This window comes from Eschrichtius robustus, chromosome 2 (assembly GCF_028021215.1).
Source record: "Eschrichtius robustus isolate mEscRob2 chromosome 2, mEscRob2.pri, whole genome shotgun sequence".
Lineage (NCBI taxonomy): Eukaryota > Metazoa > Chordata > Mammalia > Artiodactyla > Eschrichtiidae > Eschrichtius > Eschrichtius robustus.
Window position 1 is genome coordinate 116,680,412 of NC_090825.1, and position 26,636 is coordinate 116,707,047.

General features: G+C 42.4%; 1 protein-coding gene across 1 annotated transcript; it reads right to left on the reverse strand.

The window, feature by feature from the left end:
- Positions 1–1,585: 1,585 nt before the first annotated feature.
- On the reverse strand, positions 1,586–25,207 carry DNAJC18 (DnaJ heat shock protein family (Hsp40) member C18). Its single transcript, XM_068535988.1, has 8 exons — positions 25,100–25,207; positions 23,235–23,421; positions 17,381–17,526; positions 14,460–14,645; positions 13,488–13,597; positions 12,363–12,472; positions 9,323–9,495; positions 1,586–4,938 (listed from the first exon to the last, which is right to left on the reverse strand). The coding sequence occupies exons 1-8, from the start codon at positions 25,137–25,139 to the stop codon at positions 4,814–4,816; spliced, it is 1,077 nt and encodes a 358-aa protein (XP_068392089.1). The 5' UTR covers positions 25,140–25,207; the 3' UTR covers positions 1,586–4,813.
- Positions 25,208–26,636: the final 1,429 nt, after the last annotated feature.

Consider the following 26,636-nt stretch of genomic DNA (forward strand, 5'->3'; position numbering starts at 1 on the left):
GCTTTGAAAAGATCTCTCTGGTTGCAGCAAGGTGTACGGATTGTAGATGGCCCTAAGTAAATGCACAGAGACTACTTAGGCAGCTACTGCAGTGGTTTCTGTCAGAGAAAGTGGATGGTATTTGGGAGTCAGATGGTATCAGAGGAGATGAAGAGAGAAGATGGATTTAGGATGTTCTGGAGGTAGAATTTATAGGACTTAATGATGGAGGGGATATGGGAAAAAGGGAGTCGAGCTGTTTGGTTGTCTACTACTGCAGACTACCACAAAATGTAATGGCTTAAAACAGTAGCCAGGGGACTTCCCTGTCGGTCCAGTGGTTAAGACCCTGCGCTTCCAATGCAGGGGGCGCGGGTTCAATCCCTGGTTGGGGAACTAAGATCCCACATGCCGCTGGGCGCGGCCAAAAAAAAAAACCAAACAAACATTAGCCAGTGTATTATTTGCTCACGGTTCTGCAGTTTGAACCGGGCTTGGCAGGGCAGCTCATTTCTGCTGTGATCATCAGCGTGGGTGGCAACCAGCTTGGCTCAGATTGTGTCTGCGTTCAGTTCTTGCTGCCAGCTCAGTTGTTTGGTTCTCCTCTGCATGGCTTCTCCATGTGGTTAGCTTGGTGGTCTCAGGGTGGTGGGACTTAAATGGAAGCTGGTTTCCCCTAAGTGCAAAAATGCAAGCTGCTGGTTTTGCCACATTCTATTGATTAAAGATCAAGGCCAGCCCGGGTCAGAAAGGGGACTACACAAGGTCATGAATATTAGGTGTGGTCCACTGGAGGACACCAAATTAAGTCTACCACACAAAGTCTCCTGGGTTTCTGACTTCATATTTGGATGGATGGTGGTGCTATTTGTGGAAATGGGAGCACTCCAGTGGTGTTGCTTCTATCCCCATTTAAAAAAAAATCACTGCACTCTGTATGAAGGATGATTACATTTCAAATCTCTTTTCCTCAGAATTGCTTTCACTGATCCTTCATCCTGGATTAAATCCCATTGTTATAGATTCCCCAGCTTCCTTTGGTCTCCCCTTTGACATTCTTCCCACTGGGGAGCATTGTCTAATTGGCTTCCCCATTAGATGTGAACTCCAGGAGCCACGGTACTGGGTCTCACTTGTTTCCTGACCCCCATCCCAAAAGTTCAGCCCACCTGGTACATAGTAAGTTCTCCATCTTTGCTGAATTGAATATCACCTTAATCTTTCTTCACATGAAAGGTATTATTATTACATTAACAATGTCCTGTATTTCTAAACCAACACTACCCTAACTGAGGACCATTAGGAACAAAGCCAGTAAGGAACTGCGATAACACCTGATGTTTAGATGCCAAGTAGATTTGATGTGTACATTGGCTGTATTATGCTGCAGCTGCTGACATCTGATGGAAAACAAATATTGAATTGGTGATGCCACCAATGCTATCTATTATGCTAAACACCAATAATTCCATTGATGTATGCGGGAACACTGGAGCAGAGGTCAACAGCCTGTCTAGTCCTAAGTGGCTCCAAGGAGTCAGGCAATATGCAGTACCTACGGGTGCCATGGGCAAAGGTAAAAGAACAAAGGAAAAATATAAAGCCATTCTTTTTATATAAAATCATTTAATTTCTTTCTGTTAAAATACACTCAATCCAGATGCAATGGATCAGGTGACCAGATTTTTCAGGATTCTTACTCCACCAGGAGCTGATGCCGTCTATGTCAAACCTGGCTCTGGTCACAGAACATTCACATCTTTAATTCCAAATACTGAATGTGATGCAAAAGATGTAATCAATATCTAACATACAGGTATATAGTTACTTGGTGGTCACTGCATGAGGTTATCAACAATGCAGGCTCAAAAAATAAGATGTATAATAAGTTGGTCCTTTCCAAAAATAAATACATTAGGACACTAAGCCTATACCTTAAATGAATCCAAAATAAATACTAATTAAGCGCTAGCTCCTGTGAGGAACAGTGCATGCAGACAATGAACTCACGCGTGTGGCTATTCGTAACAGAAAGCTCTGGAATCCCAACAGTGCCTCCTCACAAAGCCAGTCCTGAGTGTGAGGATGTAAATGAGAGTAACACACAGCTTGACTAGGCTGCTGGATTCCACGTTCCAGTGGGGTATGGAGTTTCGCGTAATTTCTAATAGTTTCCAACAGAAAGAACAGCAATGGCATTTTCTTGCTGGTCACTTCTCCCAAGCTGTGAGGCCTGGAGCTGATGAAGGAAGTTCAGAAGTCCTCTAGTTTGAGCAGATGAACCCCAGGGTTGCTAATCTGGGGACACGGATTCCTTTAAGCTGCAGTGCCCCTTGTGATGAGAAGGGTTTTCATCCCACCTTCCTCACTGCTGATCATGCAGTGTAGAGGGCACTTCCATTCTTACGAGAGCTTCGCTTTCTGCTCGAGCCTCAAGCCCTATTTCTTAGCCCCACTCCCATCACGCGTCTCCACTCTGCATTTGTGCTCGCAGAAATAGTCTAGAGTTGCATGCCAAGTTCTGAGAGCAAGAATACGCCATGCCTAGAGAGTTTATATATGATAAAAACTTTCCAAATGATGTAGGCAAGAGGAAAACGCTTATTTTACCACCATGCAGACAACCCATCTAAAATGCAACCCAGGAAATTATAGTTTAACAATATTCTGGACAGTACCAAATAGATTAAACTATCCTTCAATCCAAAGCAAATACCATTCCCTTGAGGAAAACCAGATGTGAGTGTTGCAGTCTATTAGGTAATAAATAAAACAGTACCATCAGTGCTATAAAAACAGACAACAGACCTGACATTTAATGAAGTGAGTTAGTATTGCCTCTATTTAGTATCATCACAGATAACTCATCTCTGCCATGAAATCCAGGTGTGACTACACTATTCATGGGCATCTAGAGCAGAGTCTTTTACCTTGTCAAGTCAGTTTAATTATGGCCCATTTTCTAGCAGAGACTGGGGCTGGGGACAGGGGAGCTTTGATTTTTGCGTGTACAGGAAAACAACTTTCTATAGCTCATTTGGCTCACAGGCACATTTTATCATGTAAATCCCTTCAGTCACTCAGAGGGGATCAAGGAAGCCTCCCAAAACCCAGGAGGATAGACTTCGTTGGGTGACAAAATCTGACTATCTCTGGAGCTGCTCTCCCTCCCTACAGCTGAGCAGGTGCCCCTACCAGCCACCAAAGCCCCACTCTTTACCTCTGGACACATCTCCTGACCCTGTGGGATGCCCACACGTGGGACAATACTAGATACATCTGCCTAAATCATGGCTATGCATCTGAAAGGAGAAAACTCTACTTTGGAAACAAGTTTTAATGTAGACTCTCCTTCCAACAGGAACTTTTCTTCCATTCTGAAGAAAACATGGAGTGTAGACTACATTTACCTACTGATCCTTCCAGGTTCAGATTCATGATATAATCTGGGCAGCTCGGTCCTGGTAGCTCACCTCCACGGGAAGGCCCAGAACCACACAGTCCAGGCAACAACTTCCCTCCTCCTTGTCACCAGTGGGAAGAGCTGCCTGCTTTTGTTTTGTATACAGAAGTGGTGTAGAGAGGTGTCCTGAGTGGATGTAGGACTGCCATAGAAAGGATACAGGATCCCAGGGTGGGGGGAGGAGCATCCTTGGGAAAGATTCTGCTTTAGCCAATATGGCTAGAATTACCTGAGCAATGGGGATGATCACACACTTCCTACTTGATAGTCGGCCTACCATCTAGCTCTGTCACAACAAGTTGTGTGACCCAGTTCAACCATGCATCCTCTCTGAGCCAATGTTCTCATTCCACACCAGGCACTCAACAAATGTTGACTACGTGAAAAAGCATCTCCTATCACAAACTACAGGGCACTGGGTTAAACAAAGTGACTGCTGGGGCCAACGCCATACCCCCATAGCCACAGACTGAGGGTCCTTCCCCTCTATCTCTAGGCTTGAGCAAACAGTCCAGCTGGCTGGCAGTGCCTCCTCTTAGGTATGACCACTGTAACTCTGTGGGGTGTAGGGACTCAGCTTAAGTGAGTCAAGGGGAAATGACAACAAGAACATTCTCTGGGTTCTGTGATGGACTAGGGAACCTGCACTGAGCAGCTGAGACTTAGTCTTGCATTTTACCTTCACCCCTGGCCCCTGCTTCCATGTGTCCATTGAACTGTTTCACTCAATAACTTAATTTCTGGGCTCTCTACAAGAGAGAGGGTTAAGGAAGTAAAAGAAACCCAAATTAGGCAGTTTGCTAATGCTAGTGACTCTGAACAGAGATTAGACAAATAGAAACTGTGGACTACAACAGTTTACATTTCTCCACATTTCCCTTAGAAAATGGAAAGTTGAGTTGTTCCAACAGCTGAATCTGGTGGGGAGACGATGACTCTAATGAAGGGAGAGGTATAATTCTCAGTGCACACTGTAAACAACCAATATTAAGCTGCTTTGGCTAAGCCTAGGAATGACTGGCTATTGAGACTTCACTGAAGGGAAGAAGGAAGAAAATATGAATCTGCTCTGGGGTGCCCTGAACTACATTTCTAGAGGCAGGGTAGGCGCAGAGCACGGGGCTGAATCTAATGCTTTGCCATTAATTCAATTTAGATAACCTGCTCCTGGCCCCCGGAGCCAATCCCCAGGAAGGATTCTGTGATGACAAGTCTGGCTCCATGCTGAAGCACCTCCAACTCTGCCCACCAAACAAAGTTAGCAAATTGTAAAATGTTCATCATTTCCTAATTTTGTATTATACAATGGAATTAGGAACATAAACAGTAACATGTAGCAAAACCCCGAGCCTGCATAGGACTACCATCCTCTCAGCCACCTCTGCGTAGGCCAATCAGTTTGGAAAGTTTTTCACAGTTTTCAAGTTTCAGCGACTCTGCCTTCTGTTTCAATCGTTCATCTCTGTATAATCCTGCCAAATTGGTCAACTCTGACTCTGAAAGATAAAAGAGGTAACAATTCATCAAGAAAGTTGAGCTCCTCTGTTTCACTTCAATACTTCTGGAAGCAAAGCTCCTTTTACTTTAATGCTTTTTCTTTCAATTAAACTTAAGAAACACTCATTTACTCAAGAAACATGTATCAGGCAGCTACACTACACCAGGTGCTGAGGATTAAGGGACACCTGTGATCCTGGAGTCCAACAGTATCTGTGCTCTATTACAAAAGCACTGGACTTAGTTCTTATCAATAGAACATTTGGCACCAGACTTAGGAAACCTGCACGTGTGCAGTAAGAGGAGACCCTGTTTCAGGGCTTTCCTACGAATGGTATTCAGATGGCAGTTGGGAGAGAATGGAGTCCAATCGCCTGTTCCTGTCATCTGAAACAAAGACAGCTGCTTCATCCTTCCCTCTGCGTTGCCGGATCATAACTCATACATGCGGACTGACACAGAGCCCTCCACCGGCAGGCATGCCTTCTATAGAAGGGCAGGTTGCCGGCTGCGTTCCTCATTCCCTCACCACATGTGGGGCCCCTAACTCAAAGGCCAAAGGCAGCTGGGCTCTTTTAAAAGTGAAATCATCTGGATCCGGTGACCTCTGTCTCCTTGACGAAATGTATTTCATTTTCTCTTCATGGTGGAGAAAGTCATTCTATTTTTAACCAGAATATAATCTCTGCTGTCCTCCCGGACTCAACAGTGGTTTGGCTGCCTCTCTTTTTTATTCTTTTGTATAGTTTCAGAGACATTTGTAGGAAGGAATGCCTGAAAAGCACCTCCAGAGACGTGTTGTGTATTAACAGGATGGCATGCTTCAAGGGGCTGCGTGGCTTCTGAAAGCCTCAGATAGCAGGCAGCTACTCAATGTTTAAAAGACCAAACTTGTGAAAATGCTATTTTAATCATTCTGAAATATGTCTATCCATTCTTAGTCATCTTGCTGACAGATTTTGTTTTTCTTGGTGGAACGAGAGGCACCTGTCTGATTAATCAGCAAACTGCCTGGAAACAGGACCTAATACCTAGCCAGAGGGAACAATGCGTCGTGGTTTCTGAATAAGTCTGTATCAACACAAAGTACAGGCATTTCTGCTCACAATGGTTCCGTTTACACCAAGTAAGGCCCGAAGTGCAGCTTAAGTGCAGGACTCCAGGGTGAGGGGTGGGTATGCATGAAAACCCACCCTCTGCGATGTGGGTTCAGAGGCTGGGCCCTGGCCCAGCAGTTGCTTGCCAAACAGGGGGTCTCCTAGGCTCTAGAACAATGTGCTCTCACCCCGTGGCGTGGGGCCTGCAGTGCGTGCCAGCCAGAGCTTGCCCCCTGCACAGGCATCCTTGCAAGTGATGCGGCTTCAGGGCGGATCATGCGCCGCACCCAAATGAAAGCCCTCTGCTCCTTCGTTCCGCCCAGAGCTAGGCACTGACTCCATCTGTCTGGCTTCTTTGGCATGTGGGAAACCTGTTCAAGAGGGCTCTGTGAAATCAGGCTGTGCCTTTGGTCCTCTGAGTCACAGTTACACCAGTATATAGAGCAGATCCTGTGGCTTTGCTTTTCCTGGAAACGATTTCCTTAGGTTTTTTGTTACTGACCTTATCCAAATGTCTCATTGCCTGAAATCTCATTCCAGAAAACATTAAGGGCTACTGATTCTTACTATTTTATACACTGACAACCACTGTAATGAGCTGATGAAAGAGAACTGCACATATGTGAATGCTTTTCTCAAAACATGACGTTGCTTTTTTAAAGTTCATTGAAACCAGTTTTCAATGCTCCAGAGATTGAGAGCAATGACCTTGCTCTAGAGCAATGACCTTGCACAAGGGCAGTGTTTCAAGGAACTATGTCCCACACCCCCATGACCATGCTTGGAGAAACTTCTCTCCAAACTGCCAGTGAATACTTTTGCACTTCAATGAACAAAAGGTCAACTCAATGAATATGTTACTTTTCACAAGTTCTGTTAATATTCAATAACTTCTAAGAAAAAACAAAATCTTTGGCAGGGGCAGGATCAAGAGAACATCTTTTCTTCTCTGCAAAATATTTCCCCTGCCCTGAATGCCAGTGTAATAGATGGACAGAGCATTGCACCTTCAGGGTAAGCTGACTCAAGCAAATTGCCAAGAGAGGCAAGTCCCAAAGCCTCTCTCAAAAACACTCTGCATGACAGCCCAGATCAGAGTCCTGACAGCTGGAAGACCCCGACAGATCCCAACGACCATCATGATCCAGCCTCATAAGACAGTGCTGCATCCAGTCGAGCAAGGCCAAGCAAGGTCTGGATTCAGTCAGGATCCAAACACTTACTATATGCCAGACACCATGCTAAGCGTTATACTCATACCATCTTCTATAATCCATACAACCTCCTTGGGAGGAAGAAAGCAGAGAAAAGAAATTAACAAAAGATTTTAAAAGACAATGGCTAACTTTGCTAAAAACAGTTTCCATTCGGTATTTTGCCAAGAGTGAACTTTGTTCTCAAGCGGGTTTATTTTTACAACCTCCATGTGCTAAATTTAACCATGCTGGCTGCACTTGCTGCTGGATCCGGAGGGCAGATGCTGCTTGTTCTCAAATGGCACTTGGGCTGTGTGGAGGCTCCGGACAGCCACCATCCTTAAATGCCAGAAATAGATTTTTAAGGGGTGTGTGCTGATAACCCCCGGTTTGGAACTTGTGGGTACACGCATCATGCTCACCCACTGGATCTGTTTATACCTGGAGAGTGCCAAAGCCCTGAAAGTAGGCCTCATGAGGATGGGGACAAAAGCCTAGAAGCCACCTTAGGTGTAATCCTTACCATGAGCTCTCTGCATAATTTCAAAACCCTCTCAGAGTCTAAAATAATGGAGACTCTTAGGACATACGCTGTGGCCTTCACCTGATTTGGATCCACGTTTATAATGCCTTTAAGTCTAAGGCCTCTATCTTGCTCCAAAATTCTTTCCTGATTTTTGAAACTTGCAAAACCTAGTTTAACAGTGGGGTAGGGGTACTTCCTGACCCCTCAGTTTTTTCAATAAAAAAGCAACTTCCTCCTCCTGCTGAATTCCCCCTTACATCCAAGTCATTGCCCACCAAGCTCCTAATGCACCTGAGAGGTCAGGTGGGCTCTGCCCTACAGGAGTAGACAGCAGAGACAAGGTCCCTCAGGGGCAGGGTTAGGACACTAGCCCTGCTCAGTGATTCCTAGTCCTCAGCAGTTTCACTGTTTTCCAGTCCTGAGAACCCTCTCTTCAAAAGACATTTGTGGAGCATCTGCTCTGAAGCAAAGACTGTGCCAAGGGCCTGGGACACAAAATTAGTAAGACATGGTTTTTGCCCTCAGAGAGCCCAGAGTCCAGCAGGGAGACTGTCATGTACCTACAGAACACGTTAACATGGCGAGGGTGGCACTGTCTTAGCAGGATGAGCAAAGTGCTTTAAAAACACAGAGGAAGGAGAGACTAACTTGGGGTGGGGTTGGGATGCATGACGGGTCATCGAGGGCTTAGCAGCACTGTGACTGAGGATCTAAATTTATCAGACACTGTTAGATGTATAACAATACCCAGTGACAGACAAGGTTTTAAAAAATGAGTTAGTTTGCTTTTTAAAAATTAACCAAAGCCAAGTTTTATAAGATACAATTACTAATGGATATATGTGTGTGTGTGTGTGTGTGTGCGTGTGTGTGTGCACTCCCCATGAACACTCACTGGGGTTGGAAGTCAACACTGTCACCCCCATTGTCTCCAGGGAAACAGTGTGGAAGGCCTGCTCCTGGGAGAGTCGCTTTTGTTCTGTGTGGCCACAGCTGATTGGAGGGGAAGAGAAGGGGCACCGAACTCAATAACAACAACCTATAAAACTTTGGTTAGGTTGGATCAATCAGATTTCCCTCTGGGAAATGTGAAATCAGGAAACCATGGACCAAACCAGCGAGCTACTTAAACAGGAAGCTTGTGATGTAGAAAGGGGCCAATGACTTGTGGGGTTGGGGAAGTTGGGAGAGTGAATAGGAGGGTAGCAACCAAAATAAACCATGGCAAATTAAGGCTGTGAAGGAGGAGAGCTTGAAAAAGCAAAGAAAAGAAGTTGGTAGAGAGAGGAGAGAGGGCAGATAGGCAGAGAGATGTAGAGACTCAGAGACAGACAGACAGATAGGCAACTAGTACTGCCCAAGTTCCTAAGATTTCCCAGTCCTGGCCACATGTATCCTGTCAATAAACTTCCCTTTTTTTGTAATATCCTGAATGGGCCTCTGTCCTATGCCTGTTCACGTAAACATCAGTAGCTCAAACGAGGAGAGAGAAGGGATCAGGAAGCTGTGGATGCCTCAGGCTGGAAGCATGGCACCAGCTAAAGCCCCTTTTAGAGCATCTTACTTTGTTGTTTCTCCTTCCAACAACTTGTCTGGATGTAATCAATGTAATCCTTTTCTATCGTCTTCTCCAGGTCACGCAGAGATGCTCCTCTGTAGGCCTTGTCAAAGTTTTTATCCACAAAGTAAGGCACCTGTAGGTTCTGGGTTTCTCTAGAAATGGTGTAGCCCAAGGTCCTGAAACAAGGAGAGAGAGGCTCAGGTATGCCTGTCATACTTGGCAATATCACTTTTAGCACTGGCCTCACAGAGATCATTCACACAATCACCTCTTCAGAGGGCAGATGCAGATATCATTTTCTAATACATCTAACATTTATTATTCCCCAAGCAAAGCAGTAAGTGTAATGTCATCATTGTTGCTATTATGTGAGCATGTTCAAATGGATTCAGTCTCAACATATTTATTTCCTTAAAGGATTCACCTCCCTCTCTTCTCTCTCTCTCTTTTTAAATTTAAAACATACATCATGAAGGTTTGTCTTACATAATTATGAAATGATTACCACAATAGGTTCAGCTAACATCCATCTTCTCATATAGATACAATAAAAAGAAAAGAAAGAAGAATAAAGGCAAAAAAAACTTTCTCCTTGTGATGAGAACCCTTAGGATTTACTTTCTTAACTTTCCTATCATACAGCAGTGCTACTACTGTAACACTGTGTTGTATGTGACATACCTCGTACTTATTTAACTTATAACTGTTAGTTTGTACCTTTGACCATCTTCCTTCAATTCCCCTTCCCTCTCTCCTCCACCTTCGGTAACCAGAAGTCTGATCTCTTTTTCTGAGTTTGGCTTTTTTTTTTTTTTTTTTAAGATGCCACATATAAGTGAGATCATACAGTATTTGTCTTTCTCTGACTTATTTCACTTAGCATAATGCCTTCAAAGTCCCTCAATATTGTCACAAATGGTAGGATTTCTTCATTTTTTATGGCTGAATTATATTCCATAGTGTGTGTGTGTGTGTGTGTGTGTGTGTGTGTGTACAGGTTGTTTCCATGTCTTGGCTACTGTAAATAATGCTGCTGTGAATATGGGGGTGCAGCTATCTGGATTGACCTCTCTTAGACTGCTTTCTATGTTAAAAGTAGAATGCTGAATGCTTAAAAAACAATTTCTATATTGTATAGGACCTAGCATGGCACCTGGCGCAGAGTTGCTATTGGTAAATGTTGGCTGAATGAAATGATTGTTACTATAAACTATTTAAAAATAACCAGACAGCTTATACCAACTTAGTTCTAATTTTTAGGACATGATAAAAAGTACTTTACACATAGCCATTAGGTGAGAACTGCAAAAAACTAAGACAAAAGATTTCAGTGATACCTCCAGGCTAACTCTCAGTGGGTCTAAGATATCCAAAGGTGTCTGGTGCTCAGAAACTTTAACAGGTCTGGGTTAACTGAAGTCTAACCATAAGAAAGTACAGAAGGGAGTTCAAATTCAAGTTAAAACAATGTGATGGCAATGTGCAAAATCCAAGCTGATTTTGTTCAAACTGGACAAAGTCCATCTTAAAGGAGTTATATTTGACCTTTTCCTAGCCTTTTCCTTTGATCTCTCAACTTATGGATCTTGCTGGATGTCTAAGAGCCATGACTGCTCTTGCCTCCCTCTGGGAAGCTGTTATCAGGGCAGGTTCCTGTCTGCTCCACTGGCCTGACAAGAAAGGAGGTAGCAGTAGCATATGGAGAAATATGGGAAGTCAGGAAATAAGAGGGAATCAGGCCATTGTGTCCCGACAGCAATAACCTCTCTCTGAGTCTCAGCTTTCCTCTCTGTAAAATGAAGATATTGATCTAGAATGATAGTCTTTAGTCTATAGTGATCACCAACAAGAGCTCTTCCTGTTAGGTACGGTTCCATGGAGTCCACATTTTGAAAGGTTTTTGTCTGCTAAACTATAATAGTAATGACTCATTTCCCATTATTGATTAAAAAAAATAATCCAGTGATTCTCAGACTTTAGTATGACCAGAATTATCTGGAGGGCTTGTTAAAACTCATATTGCTGGGTCTCACCCCTAGAGTTTCTGAGTCAGTAGATATGGAGTAAGGCCTAAGAGTCTGCATTTCTTTTTTTTTTTTTTTTAATTTTTTATTATTAGCACCTTTAATTATTATTTATTTATTTATTTGGCTGTGTTGGGTCTTCGTTTCTGTGCGAGGGCTTCCTCTAGTTGCGGCAAGCGGGGGCCACTCTTCATCGCGGTGCGTGGGCCTCTCAGTATCGCGGCCTCTCTTGTTGCGGAGCACAGGCTCCAGACGCGCAGGCTCAGTAGTTGTGGCTCACGGGCCCAGTTGCTCCGCGGCATGTGGGATCTTCCCAGACCAGGGCTCGAACCCGTGTCCCCTGCATTAGCAGGCAGATTCTCAACCACTGCGCCACCAGGGAAGCCCCCGAGTCTGCATTTCTAACATGCTGGCAGTTAATGCTGATGATGCTGGTCTAGGGATCAAATTGAGAACTGATTTAACTAAAATAATTAATTGAAGAAATTTAAAAATTCCTATCAGAGCTCAAATTTTCCATGCAATACAAACTTTATAATGATTTCTATATTTTTAGCAAAAGCAAAGAAATGAGATACTATGGTTTGACTGTATAGCCTTATGAATAAATGTACTATTCTTCCAATTTCTTAAATTGGAAATAATCACTAGACCTTAGTTACTATGTTCTCAGACTCACAGGGGTCCAGCGATACTATCACAAGCTCAGTAAGGTCCTTTTTAACTCTAAAGTGGAATGTTAAAGATTTAACCTGAACCTGGAGTTCATCTATTAATCCTTCAGAAACCAGCCATTGCTATTCTGCAGCTGACCAGATGATGTCGCTGTAGAACAAAACAATCCAGGTCCTGAGTGCCTGGGAAACTGCCTAAAGAACAGTATTTTTGAGTCTCTGTATTATTACTATCCAGCTGTTCCTTTAAACACAAAATCAGTGTTTTCTACAACAAAAGGTGAAATGGAATGTTAGTAATGTACCAGCTTGTTGTTAAGAAATATTTATATATATTTGACTTACGATTTATAGAATAGACTATATGGGGGATTAGCAGCTAGCAGCTGAGTAATCACAGATATAATCACAATCACCAGAACTGGAAGTAACTGAATAAATGCAGAATATGTAGTCTGAAAAAGAAAAAGCATTTGGTGTAAGTGCTCTTCATCAATATAAAGCTTATTGAAAAGAGAACAGTTTTCCCAAAGAAAATATGAATTACTGATGTACTGCACATAGCCCAAGGCTTTTCTGGGAAGGTTGTACTTTCTGCTGAGAAGTACCAAACAGCCCCATTCTGTCTGCTGAAAAGGCTGAACGAGGCCCACCTACAATCTGGATTGACACTCAGTAATCCTTCTGCAGCCCCCTTTTCTAAGACCAATGAAGCAGACACCTGTGCGGGAGCTTGCCCAGACTGTGACTCTCATGAGGTCATGTTATTATGCAACTTTGTTGCCTTGGCCTCAGCTGAATGGACTGTGGGACATCTGGGGGACATCAAACCGTAGCAGGGATGATCACATTCTCCCTCCTAAGCATCTGGGATTGAGATCCATCATCACTCACTGCTAGGCAGTCACTTGAAGAAAGGACACATACTCTGAGGCACTGTAGACTGGACATTTGCAAGGGGAAGTAGAAAAGCCAGGCTGCTTAGAGAGAACAAAACAGATGCAGGGAGGCAGGAAAACTGGAGACAGTCTGGCCCCAAGAGTCATGGAGAGCACAGCTGCATGGGGGCCTGACAGCACCCCAGTTCCTGGTTCCCGTCTGACATAAGGCCCAGCAAGCTTCCTGCCCTTAAGCTTCATGAGACTCCCTTGATCCCTTACCTTAAACCCCCTTTAGTATTGAATATTTTGAAGGGGGTTCCTATTCTCTGCAGTCAAGAAAACGTTTTTCAAGACAGCCCCATAGGTGAACAGGTTTCCCAGGACAGTCACCAAAGAATGGATGGGGGAGGGGGTACCATTCTGGCTTATTTGGGCCAATTATCCAGCTCCTCTTGCCAGGCTTCTGCTTTCCTAAAGCACATTTTAGCAACATATCTCAAGTTGAACTTCGAAAACCTGATCATACTACATAAAGGTCAGCTCAGTACAAGTGTTTATGGGCAGCTGTTGTCCTGTCCTCCCCAGGTACCTGAGGCTTATCTTCTTCCTCTTCCTTCCGTGTCTGCATCCTCTCATGTCGGTGCCGCCGGCGGTAATAGCGGGGGTCATCTGTCACATTTGAAAACATATGAATGTTTCCTGGAAAAGAAAGAAAAATACTTAGCATGCAATATGGCAAACACCCTTTCCTTGCCTTTTCCAAGGTCCTTGTTTCCAACTAGGTTCTCTGAGGGTAGAGTATTCTCCCATTTTACTCAGTAGAAAAATACAACAGTAGGTATGTCAAGTGAACCAGCTGGAAATGGGACATGCTTAGCTCTCTCGCCCTTATTTAAATAATCCTTTGTAACTAGTGAGTGAGAGAACCCCAAGAGGCTAAGAAAGAAAGCACTTGGGCCATGAATCCTGTCTGACATGCTCATGTCTGCCTCCTTGCCCAATATCAGATTATGTCACTAGTATCTTTAATAGCACCTAACAAAATTCAATTTACTTCCCAGGCATGTAATTAACCCAACTTCCAACTCTCTGGGGGTACTTTTCTAACCTTTACCTTTATATAAATGCTATTTTGCAATAATGATAATACAGGTATTTTGCTTCTAATTTATAAAACACTTAAAAAAATATCCAATCCTCAGAGCAGCCTTGTGAGGTTGGTATTATCAACCCCATTTTTAGGTAAGGAAACAAGATCAGACGGACTAAGTCAAAATCATGCATAGTTGGAGGGTGGAGACATGCCTTCAACCCCAGATTATCTGATTCCAAAGTTTGCTGTTGCCACCATACCATGGTCCCTCTATTCAGATCCTCAAACAGATCCTCAAAATATGTATGAATTTTTTTTTTTTTTGGCCGCGCCGAGCGGCATGTGGGATCTTAGTTCCCCAGCCAGGGACTGAACCCGCACCCCCTGCAGTGGAAGCGTGGAGTCTTAACCACTGGACTGCCAGGGAAGTCCCTATGATTTCTTAAACGATAATTTTGGGATACTAACCTGTAGGAAAATGTCCTCCAAAGAAGACGTTGAACAGCTCTTCTGGAGTGATGTCGGCTTCAAAGTCCCTGTAATAATTATAAGGTCTGGCTCGAGGGGTAGTGAAAGTCACCTGTTCATCTCCATATTCATCATAGCGGAGTCTCTTCTCAGGATTGCTCAGGACTGCAAAGGCATTTCCTATTGCTGCAACAAAAACAAAAAGCACCTGAGTACATAGTCTTTGCTGTAGCTGAGGGTGATTATAGTAGTAGCAATGAAGAGCCCAGAGTTGATTGGTGCTGGACAACTTCACAGTGACCCAAGGAGAGGTGCTTGGGCCTAGAAAGTTCACCAAAGTGTTTGCCCTTGAAATCTTCCATGATCTAGTCTGATAAGCCTGAAACAACACTGGACTCAAGATGAACTAAGAAGTACTGTTCTCCGTCATCAAAAATGTGTTATTTCCTTGAGAGCAGTAGTTTATGGTTGGAAACAGTTCCTACATAAGTAGTGGTATTCTAACATGAAGTCACATACAATCTCCTGAATAAAATAATCAGTAAAAATCCTCCTGCTTGGCTAAAAGCAAAGTCCTCACTCATCAGTCTTATTTCAGCTTACTTTTTTTTTTTTTGGCTGTGTTGGGTCTTCGTTGCTGCGAGCGGGGGCTATTCTTCGTTGGGGTGCGCGGGCTTCTCATTGCAGTGGCTTCTCTTGTTGTGGAGCACAGGTTCTAGGCACGTGGGCTTCAGTAGTTGTGGCACGCGGGCTCAGTAGTTGTGGCACGCAGGCTCAGTAGTTGTGGCACACGGGCTTACTTGCTCCGCAGCATGTGGGGTCTTCCCAGACCAGGGATGGAACCCCTGTCCCCTGCATTGGCAGGCGGATTCTTAACCACTGTGCCTCCAGGGAAATCCCTCAGCCTACTTTTAAAAATGGTCTTTAGAAATTAACAAATGTATCTCCAGGGAATTCCCTGGTGGTCCAGTGGTTAGGACTCTGTGCTTTCACTGTCAAGGGCCTGGGTTCAATCCCTGGTTAGGGAACTAAGATCCCACAAGCCGAGCAGTGCGGCCAAAAAAAGAAAAAAAGTATCTCCAATGTCTCAAAGAGGGACCAAAGACTGAATAGATTACATATGCATACCATCACTTCTCCCTATGCACAAATGTGCAAACTTTGTCCAATTTCATTTAAAAATACAATCAGTGCCAACAATCAAAGAAATCTTGAAAAAAAATCTTTTAAGACATTCCTACCCGCCTACCTTTAATTCAGTCAACACTATCAGAAACATAGTCAGAAAGAGCATTTCCTTATGATTCTTCTAGCTAGGGAATTGTATTAAATATTTATAGCAATAAAACTGCTAAGCAGAAAAAACAAACAGAAAAACCTAAACAGAGTTGCTTAAACATTCACATCCCTTGAAATCTGGCAGATTTCTCAGAGAAATGGCATTAGTCTGTGAGGTACCTTACATGAAGGTGTGAGGAAATTGTGGGTTATCTGTTTCCCTGTAGAAACTGTGGGGAGAACTAGATTCACAATGGCACATCAGCAAGGGTAGCTTGCCCTCTGAGGTAAATGCTGACTTTAAAAAATGTCTCAGATCTATCATTTTTTACTTTTTCTTTTGAAAAATTTCAAATCTCCAGAAAAGACGAAAAAATAGTACAATAAAAACCTTTACATTTATTCATCAGTTATTAGCATTTTACCACATTGCTTTCCTCAACTCTCTACACATACACATATAATATGTATACATTTTTTTGCTGAACCATTTGAAAGTAGGCCGCAGATATTATGACACTTCACCCCTAAATATTTTAGCTATGTCTCCGGAGAAGAAAGATATTCTCCTACATGATCACAACATCATATCATAGCTAAGAAAATTAACATCAATTCATTATCACCCAGTGAATCCATGCAAGGTTCATGAATTACATTTGGTTTCACGTCTCTTTAGTTACTTTTAATCCAGAACAGTCTCCCCACCTTTTTTGTTTTTCATTATATTGAATTTTTTGAAGAGTAGTTCAGTGTTCTTTATAGAATGTCCCATATTTTGATTGTTTCTTTATTAGATTCAGGTCAAACATTTTGGCAAGAATACCACATGGTATTACAACATGTAATGTTAGGTTGTTCTAGTACTGGTGATGATAAGTTGGATCACTTGGTTAAAGTGGTGACAGCTAGCTATCTCGGTTATAAAGGAAAATTTCCCCTGTGTAATCAATAAGTATTCTGTGGGTGATAATTTGACATTATGTGAATATCGTATGCAACAACAACCTACCACCCAATGGTTTCGGCATCCATTGATAATCCTTGCCTTAATCAATGACATTCCTGAGGGTGAAGCTCTTAAGTAAGATTTTTATTTATGTGTTGGATCCAAAATATTTTTTAAGAATATATCACTGAAAGTATCATGGAAATCAATGGAAAAAAAAGATTCGATCTATAACCATGTTTTTGCTCTTTACAAAGCTGTATAAAGCTTTTTCATACATGTTAATAACAGAGGTTTCATGAACAAAGATTTTCATGGTCAAAGAAGTTTGGAAATGCTGTCTAGGCCCTACTTGCAAGTGGCCACCGACCTATAAGTTCCACAAGAGGAATCATATCTGTTTTCCTCACCATGGCACCTGGCACATAGATCTTCAATAAAGATTTGCTGAATCAAGGAATGAAAGGTTCCAAAAGGTGTCACAGAGAAACCAAATATTTTTTCCAAAAGAAATTAAGGTAAGTGAATGAGGACAGGAGAGAGCTATGCTAATAATCACTATCTAAGAGGTGTGGCAGGAAAAAACAAAACCCTGCTTGTGGCCTTATAAAACAATTACAAGGGAGGCTGAAAACAACTTGCTGTGACCAAACAACATAGAAGGGCAGAATTAAGCATTAGTTTAGGATCAGACCTTTGAAAGCATCTGTTGCTCCAGGAGCACAGTTCTTGTCAGGATGAAATTTCAGGGCGAGTTTTCGGTAAGCTTTCTTAAGCTCTTCATCACTGGCATTTCGTGAAACCCCCAGAATTTCATAGTAATTTCTGCATTTCTTGATCCTAAAAACACAAATCAGAAATATTTTTTGGTATGTCTACAAAGGCCCCTTTTGTATAATTAACTGCAAAATAGTAAATCAATCCTCTCTCCAATCTGTGAGCCCCAAAACAAACCTAAAAGAAAACTGGTGAACACATTAATGAAACATACAATTCACTAACAATGTCCTCCTCCCAGTGAGAGCTTAATTCCTTTCAAAGTATTTTTACATCTAATATTTTTTTCTTTCTATATCCCTGCAAGTGGATAGAACAAGTATACTAACCCTTATAATATTAAGACCCAAGCTAAGGTCCTCAGAGTTGAACCATTGGACAGCAAAGTCAGAAGAAATACCCCAACCATCCTTTTTTTTTTTTTTTTTAAATCTACCTTTTGTTCCCCTTATGGCTATCTGTTTAAACTTTGTTTTAAAAAGTTAACATATTCACATAGTAGAAGAAAAATATCCAATAGTACTAAACTATATACAGTGAAAAATCTTCCTGCTTCCCCATTCCCTGTCCTCCAATCTCCTACCCTAAGAATAACCACAGTTAGAAGTTTTCTGTGGGGAGTTCCCTGGTGGCCTAATGGTTAGGGTTCTGGGCTTTCACTGCCATGGCCCAGGTTCAATCACTGGTCAAGGAACTGAGATCCTACAAGCTGTGTGGCACGGGAAAAAAAAAAAAAGTTTTCTCTGATTCCTATGTACAGAGAGAGTACATGTATAGAGACTTCCCCATTTTTTTTTTTACATAAATGGAAGCATATTATAATCACCCTTCTGTATCTCATTTTTTTTTTAAACTAACAATTTATCTTGGGAATTGATCCATAACTTATAGAGATAAAAAGTACAGGGATAACAGTTTAGACCACCAGAGTGTCAGTTCTGAACTTTTTGATCTAAGAAGTCTTTTACACTCTTATAAAATGATATAATGGCATGTTATATAGCCTCTCAAAAATTCCACTGTATAATTATGAAGGAATGAGAGTGAAAAAGGCAAATAATACGTTTGCATTATCATGAAGATAGTTTTAAACTTGCAGACCCCTCCCCAAAAGGGTCTTGGGGTTCCCAAACCACACCTTGAGAGCGGGTGGACTACAGCATGAACTCTGGAGTCAAAATGCCTTGGTTGGCATCTGATCTTGCTGTGGACTTAACTCTGTGCCTTTGTTATCTTCTGAAATGGGCTGATAATTATACCTATATTTCACAGTTGTTATAATTAAATGAAGTATTCATTAAAATGCTTGATAGCATCTGACATGACGTAAATATTGGCTGTTATTACAAATCCACCACATTCTACAGATGGTCAACAGGCACATGAAAAGATGCTCAACATTGCTAATTATTAGAGAAATGCAAATCAAAACTACAATTAGGTATCACCTCACACTGGTCAGAATGGCCATGATCAAAAAGTCTACAAATAGTAAATGCTGGCGAGGGCGTGGAGAAAAGAAACCCTCCTACACTTTTGGTGGGAATGTAAATTGGTGCAGCCACTATGGAGAACAGTATGGAGGTTCCTTAAAAAATTAAAAATAGAACTACCATATGATCCTGCAATCCCACTCCTGGGCATACATCTGGAAAAGATGAAAACTCTAATTTGAAAAGACACATGCACCCCAATGTTCATAGCAGCACTATTTACAATAGCCAAGACATGGAAGCAACCTAAGTGTTCATCGATAGATGAATGGATAGAGAAGATGTAGTATATATATATACAATGGAATATTACTCAGCCATTAAAAAGGAATAAAATGCCATTTGCAGCAACATGGATGGACACACAGATTATCATACTAAGTGAAGTCAGATAAAGACAAATATGATATGATATCACTTATATGTGGAATCTAAAAAATAACACAGATGAACTTATTTACCAAACAGATACAGACTCACAGACATAGAAAACAAATTTATGGTGACCAAAGGGGAAAGCGGGGATGGGGGTGGAGAGGAGGGGGATAAATTAAATCAGGAGTTTATAATTAACAGATACACACTACTTTATATAAAATAGATAAACAACAAGGTCCTACTGTATAGCACAGGGAACTATACTAATATCTTGTAATAACCTATAATGGAAAAGAATCTGGAAAAGAATATATATATATTCAGTTACATATAACACAACACTGCTGCACACCAGAAACTAACACAACATTGTAAATCAACTATATACTTTAAAATAAAAACCTACCACATTCTTTTAAAAAGCTGCATATTCTTGCATTTTATGGATGTATGTACATTCCCTACTGATGGGCATTTAAAGTATCTCCATTTTTTTGCTACCACACAATTCAGTTAGGCAGGCAGAGACCCAGAGGCTTGTTCAAGAGTTCATAGTAAGTCAGTAACACAGTTGGGACTATAATGCAGGGTCTGGAATGTCGGTCAAGGCCCTTCCCCAAGAGCTGCCCATGAGGATCCTATGGATTCCCCACCCTAGTTTCTGATCCCTCCTTCCATGGCAGACCCTCCCCTGCCTTTCTCTTTCCCTCTTTCCCTCATCAGATACATAATTTGAAAATATTTTTTCCTGTTTTGCGGGTTGATTTTTCACCTTCTTGATGGTATCTTTTGAAGTACAAAAGTTTTTAATTTTGATGAAGTCCAATTTGCCTACTTTTTCTTTTATCCCTTGGGCTTTGGGTGTCAACAAGAAATCATTGCCTAATCCATATATCACAAAGCTTTACATTTGTTTCCTTCTAAGAGTTTTATGGTTTTAGCTCTTACATTTAGGTCTTCGAATTAATTTTTGTATTTGTGTGAGGAAGGGGTCCAAGTTCATTTTTGTGCATGTGGATATCCAGTTGTCCCAACAACATTTGTTGAAGACTAGTCTTTCCCCCATTAAATTGTCTTGGCACTCTTGTCAAAAACCAATTAACCATAAATATAAGGGTTTATCTCTGGAGTCTCAATTCTATTCCATTGATCTACATGCCTATCCTATGCTGGTGCACACTGTCTTCATTACTGAAGCTTTGTAGTAGGTTTTGAAATTGGGAAGTGTGAGTCTTCCAACTTTGTACTTCTTTTTCAAGACTGTTTTGGCTACTCTGGGTCCTTTGCATTTTCATATGAATTTTAGGATCAGGTTGTCAATTTCTGCAAAAAAGGTAGCAGGGAATTTGATAGGGATTGTGTTAAATCTGTGGATCAATTTGAGGACTATTACCATATTACCAATATTAAGCCTTCCAATTCATGAATACAGGCAGTCTTCCCATTTATTTAGGTCTTCTTTAATTTCCTTTAATGAAGTTTGTAGTTTACAATGTAAAACCTTACATTTCTCTCATTAAATTTATTCCTAAGCATTTTATTCTTTTTGATGCTGTTATAAATGAAATTGTTTTCATTTTCAGATTGTTCATTGCTAGCATATAGAAAAATAATAATTTTTGTATATTGATCTTATACTGAACTTTGCCGAAGTAATTTATTAGTTCTAATAGTTTGTGTGTGGGGGGGTATTCCTTAAAATTTTCTATACTAGATCATATAATTTGTGAATATACTTTTACTTCTTCTTTCCAATTTGAATGGCTTCTACTTCTTTTTCTTGCTTAACTGCGCTGGCTTGAACTTCTAGCACAATGTTGAATAGAAATGGCTAGAATCTTGTTCCTGTCCTGTTCTTGATCTTGGAAAGCATCAAATTATTCACCATTAAGTATGATGTTAGCTGTGGATTTTTTTTTTTTAATTTAAGGAGGTTTTTTTAAAAAATAATTATTTATTTGGCTGTGCCAGGTCTTAGTTGAGGCATGCAGGATCTTCGTTGTGGTATGCAGGATCTTTAGTTGCAGCACGCAGGATCGAGTTCCCTGACCAGGGATCAAACTTGGCTCCCTGCATTGGGAGTGCGGAGTCTTAACCACTGGACCACCAGGGAAGTCCCAGCTGTGGATTTTTGGAAGATGACCTTTATCAGGTTGAGGAAGTTCCCTTCTATTCTTGGTGTGTTGAATACTGTTATCATGAAAGAGTGCAGGGTTTTGTCAAAAGCTTTTTCTACACCTATTGAAACAATCACGTGACTTTTGTCTTTTATTCTATTAATACGGTGTATTACATTATTTGATTTTCATGTGTTAAACAACCTTGCATTCCTAGGATAAATCTCACTTGGTCAAGATATATAATCCTTTTTATATGTTTTATATGTTGCAGAAATCTGTATCCATCTTGTGATGACTTTGTCTGTTTTTGGTTACAGGGTAATAATACTGGTCTCATAGAATGACTTGGGAAGAATTCCCTTCTTTGGTATTTTCTAAAATAGTGAATGAAGGATTAGTTAATTTGTCTTCAGACATTTGGTAGAATTCACCAGTGAAGTCACCTGGGCCTGGGCTTTTCTTTTGGGAAATCGAATTTATCCATTTCATTCAAGTTATCTAATTTGTTGACATATAATTGTTCACAGTATTCTCTTATATAATCATTATTTTGTAAGATTGGTAGTGATATCCCCTATTTCACTCCTGATTTTATTTATTTGAGTCTTCTCCCTTTTTTTGCTTGGTCAGTCTAGCTAAAAGTTTGTCAATTTTGTTGATATTTTCAAAAAACCAACTTTTGGTTTTGTAGATCTCTATTGTTTTGTTATCCTCTATTTCATTTAATTCCACTCTATATTATTTCCTTCATTCTGCTTGTTTGAATTTAGTTTGTTCTTCTTTTTTTAGAAGATTAGGTTATTGATTTGAGATTAAAAAAAAAAAAAATTTATAGCCATGAATTTCCTTCTAAGTATTGCCTTAGCTGCATCCTATATGTTTTGGTATGTTGTATTTTCATCTTTTTAATTAATTTTTATTGGAGTGTAGTTGCTTTATAAGTGTTTTCATTTTCATTCATCTCAAAGTATTTTCTAATTTTCCTTGTGATTTCTTCTGTGACCTATTTGTTATTTAGGAATATGTTGTTTAATTTTCACATATTTGTGAATTACCCAAATTTTCTTCTGTTGTCAATTTCAAAGAACATACAGTGTTTGATTTTAATCCTTTTAAATTTATCAAGGCTTGTTTTATGGCCTAACATATGGTCTATCCCGGATAATGTTCCATGTATACTTGAGAAGAATATGCGTTCTGCTGTTGTTGGGTAGAATGTTGTACAGGTGTCTGTTATGTCAAGCTCGTTTCCCCTGTCTCTCTTACAGTAGAAACAGGGCAGTTACTTCAGATTATACCCTAACACTCCACTTCCACCTAGCCTTGCCTCTGAGGCCAAGAAGCTATTGTGCTTCAATAACAGTAATAAAAATAATAATAGCAGTCAATACTTACATAACACATCATCTGCTCCAGGCACTGTACATAAAATCACTCATTTAATCCTACCACAGGCTCACCTTTTTTTTTTAATGATTATTCTATGTTTATTTTATTTATTTTATTTATGGCTGTGTTGGGTCTTCGTTTCTGTGCGAGGGCTTTCCCTGGTTGTGGCAAGTGGGGGCCACTCCTCATCACGGTGCGCGGGCCTCTCACTATCGCGGCCTCTCTTGTAGCGGAGCACAGGCTCCAGGCGCGCAGGCTCAGTAATTGTGGCTCACGGGCCCAGCCGCCCTGCGGCATGTGGGATCTTCCCAGACCAGGGCTCGAACCCGCGTCCCCTGCATTGGCAGGCAGATTCTCAACCACTGCGCCACCAGGGAAGCCCCAGGCTCACCTTTGTACTCCAAGCAGCTGCTCCTCAGTATAAGTGGCATTCCCCTCACCCTGTCGGGTTTGATTCCACTCATGCTCAGACTTCTTTTCCTTTTGTGCCTTCCTGCAGTTGCAGCAACCACAGGGGTCATGACTTTCAGGAGGTCTGTCTTCTGGGTATTTGTTTCTTCTAACTGCATCAATGTAAGCTGCAAAGCAACAGCACCTCCATGAGGCTTCAGTCTGACCTGCAAATCAACTTTGCTACTGGCCTTAGCTATCTGGGCGGCTGCCTGTAGGCAAATGAGTGTGAGGCCCAGGTTACTGACATCATGCTAACTTCTAAACACCCATACAAAGCTGAAGAAACATCTTCCTTGAGAAAACAATACAGAAAATACAGAGGCAATCATGAAAAACTTTTAATGCCAGAAACATGAAGCATAATAATGTCCACCATACCTACAGTCATCAGTCAGCAAATAATCTTCACTCAGAGCCAGTAAAGGGGCTCAAGAGGCATCTGCCCAATACCTTGGCTTTAGGGCAGCACAGGGGAAGCCTATTTCTCTGTGGTCCATGGTCAGAAGTGAATTGATCATAACACATTATTTTGTGTCGCAATGCCTCCCACCACTAAGATTTAAAGTAGAAATGAGTTCAATTTTTTACCTGACAGTTATAAAACTAATATGTACAAGATATTTGGCTAGATAAATCAAGGAGATGTATGCATAAGATCTACTCCTGACCACAAGGAGGAAATAATTTAAAGGAGAGGATTTACTTAATCATAATGCCTGCAGAGTACCATAGAGGGCCATAGAAATATAGTCAAAGAAGGCAGAGTACTCGTGTCCTGTATGGAGGATCTGGGTAAGATTTTAAAAAACCCTTTCTCCAGCTTAACATCTCTTACTGACTAGCCACTGCTCGGTGTCCCAATTTCTTATAATGGGCCCAGCCTGTCTCTCCAGCCTCAAATCTCACCACAAGCTCCTTTGTAGTCTATGCTCTAGCCACACCAAGCTCCCTTCAGATCATCAATGCTTTCTCTTTTCTCTGTGCCTTTGCACATGCTGTTCCCTCTGCCTGCAAAACTCTTCTCTAAGTAGGTCTGGCTAACTCCAACGCATCCTTCATGTCATCATATGTAACACTTTCTTCATGAGGTTTCTGACACCCAGGCCACGCTGAGTGCCTAGTCAGCATGCCCCCCAAACCTACGACCTTGCTGTGTAGCCCAGGACATTCTGGCCCTGTTTTGTAACTGACTGTTTACCTGTCAAACTCCCTCAGTAGACTTAGAGTTCTGTGGGCTCCGGGGCTCATGTCTGTCAAATCCCGCTGCAGGATCAGCATTATGCAGAGTACATAATAGGCACTGGCTCAGTACTCTTTGCCTGACTGTAGGATGGAAAAAGCTGGCCCATCCGTCCTGATGCTGGCTGCAGGGACAAGACCAAACCCAGGCCGAGGGTCAGGCAGCCCAGTTTGGAGGCGAAGATAAGGACCGGGTAAGCAAGCTGCGGGAAACCGCGTCACCCCGCTGACCCCGGCGCAGGCGGGCCTGACAGCTGCAGGCCCTGGGCGGGGCACGGGCCGGGGCGGGGCTGGGGGCCGGAGGCAACAAGTCGTCACGGATGACTCTAGGTACCCGGCCGGGTCCTCAGCTTGAGCCAGCGCTCCTGGTTTCCGGATCCCGGCCCCCTGCCCTGGGCGGTCTCCCTCCTCACCAGGAACCCTACTCAGGCCCAGCATCTTCTCATAGCCCTCCATCCTTCATCTCAGGCCCAGGATCTCAGCCCCTTCAGGCACCGTCAGGAGCCCCATTCCTGATTTCTCCCTGACCCTGCCCTGTCCCACCCTCCGGCCAGGACCTGATACCTTCCGTCCAGCGCTCCCCGCTGCCCAGTGTCGCTGCCATACCGCTTCCCAGTCAGCAGGTCTGCCGAACCTCCCCCGCGCCCGAGGCTGAAAGGGAAGGGGGCGCAAAAAAGCGCGGGGCATGCTGGTCATTGTAGTCCAATCCATAGGAGCTGAGGTTCATTGGACTACAATTCCCGGCAGGGATCGCGCCAGGGGTCGCAGAGGCAGTGGTGTAAAGGGGCGCGACCTTTGCTGCCAGTTGACTGCTTTATAGCTAGCGGCTCTCAGCCTGAAAGTGTGGCCATGGCGGGTCGCGCTTTTCCTCATTTGTAGAGTGGGGATAGTGGCTTTGGCCCCGCCTAACACTTCGGACGTTCAAAGAGACGCGATGAGATCTATCCTGGGAAAGGCTTTGCAAACTATGGGCTAGAGGGTGACATTATGACTATTTTTATCCTCAGGATGTCCTTTTTAAATATAGCTGATGCCTGTTCTGTGCAAAGTGTATGTTCGGTCCTGGACAGGTTTTGGTGATGTCGAACCTAACCCTGGGGAGAACCAAGAAAATAAGAAAGTGAGAGATATATGGGGTTAGAGGGCGGCTCCTCTGGCATAGCTTCATTAGAGGGACGGGTAGGAGTCAGGGGTAGAGAAAGAAGAAAAAGGCAGGTATTGGAGCTGGTATATAGATCCCCTATCTTTGCTGTTCCTTATCCTTCATTCATCCCATCCTACTCCAGGGCCCCTTCGAGACTTTTCTCCTCTCCTCCACCCCATTTGTTTCCTTGGCCCATTCCCTTCTTTTCTGAAGGACCGGGCCCTAGGAGATTAGTAAAAAGGAAATGAAGAAATATTCCTGCTTTTCCCCACCCAGGTTTGTATGGGGCCTAGCGAAGAATAAAAGCAATTCTTCATAGGTGGGTAGGTCCGGTGTCACTGACTCATCCCTGCAGGTGAATTGGGATGGCCAAAAATCAGGTCTGCAAAAGTGAAAAATGATCATGTACACCCCCAAATAAAAAATTACCTGGAATTCATTGAGATCTTACTCAGGAAGACCAAATCAGTATGTCAATTATGATATCAACCAGCAGTTACTTAGGTAGTTGGAGTGGGGAGATGTACAGCCCTAGACACAAACTGAAAGGGTAAATGCCTTCAGTGGTATGCAGTTCCATCCCTTCTCTGCAGTCATGGCCCTGGGATATATGAGCATCAGTGTGTTCACAGAAGGCTGGGTCCTGAAGAAGCCACTTGTGCTCTTCAGACAAGGGGTCTGATCAGGGACATCCTTTAGGTGGTTGAATATAAGAAGGAAGTGTATTTGGTTTAGGGAGGCTAGACAGACTGATCTAGAAGATGGACAGGGGAAGGTGGAATATGTCTTGAAGTCCAGGGGCACAGGGCTAAGGTCTGGAGGTACTCAAAGATGTCAGAGTACCATGAAGTGAGAGGTATCTGGTTGAGAGTGGGGGTACTAGAGCATTTTAGGGGGAATTGGATTGAGAAGGGGTGCTACAAATTATGGGGCTACTTAGGAGTAGAGTCCAAGTTC

Bases quoted from the DNA above. Each gene is read 5' to 3' on its own strand.
- DNAJC18 (XM_068535988.1), bottom strand. From the start codon at position 25,139: ATGGCAGCGACACTGGGCAGCGGGGAGCGCTGGACGGAAG. The intron at 23,422-25,099 runs GTATCAGGTCCT...GTTGCTTTGCAG, and splicing joins CGGGGAGCGCTGGACGGAAG to CTTACATTGATGCAGTTAGA. The intron at 4,939-9,322 runs GTAAGATGCTCT...TTTATCTTTCAG, and splicing joins TTGGAAGGAGAAACAACAAA to AGTCAGAGTTGACCAATTTG.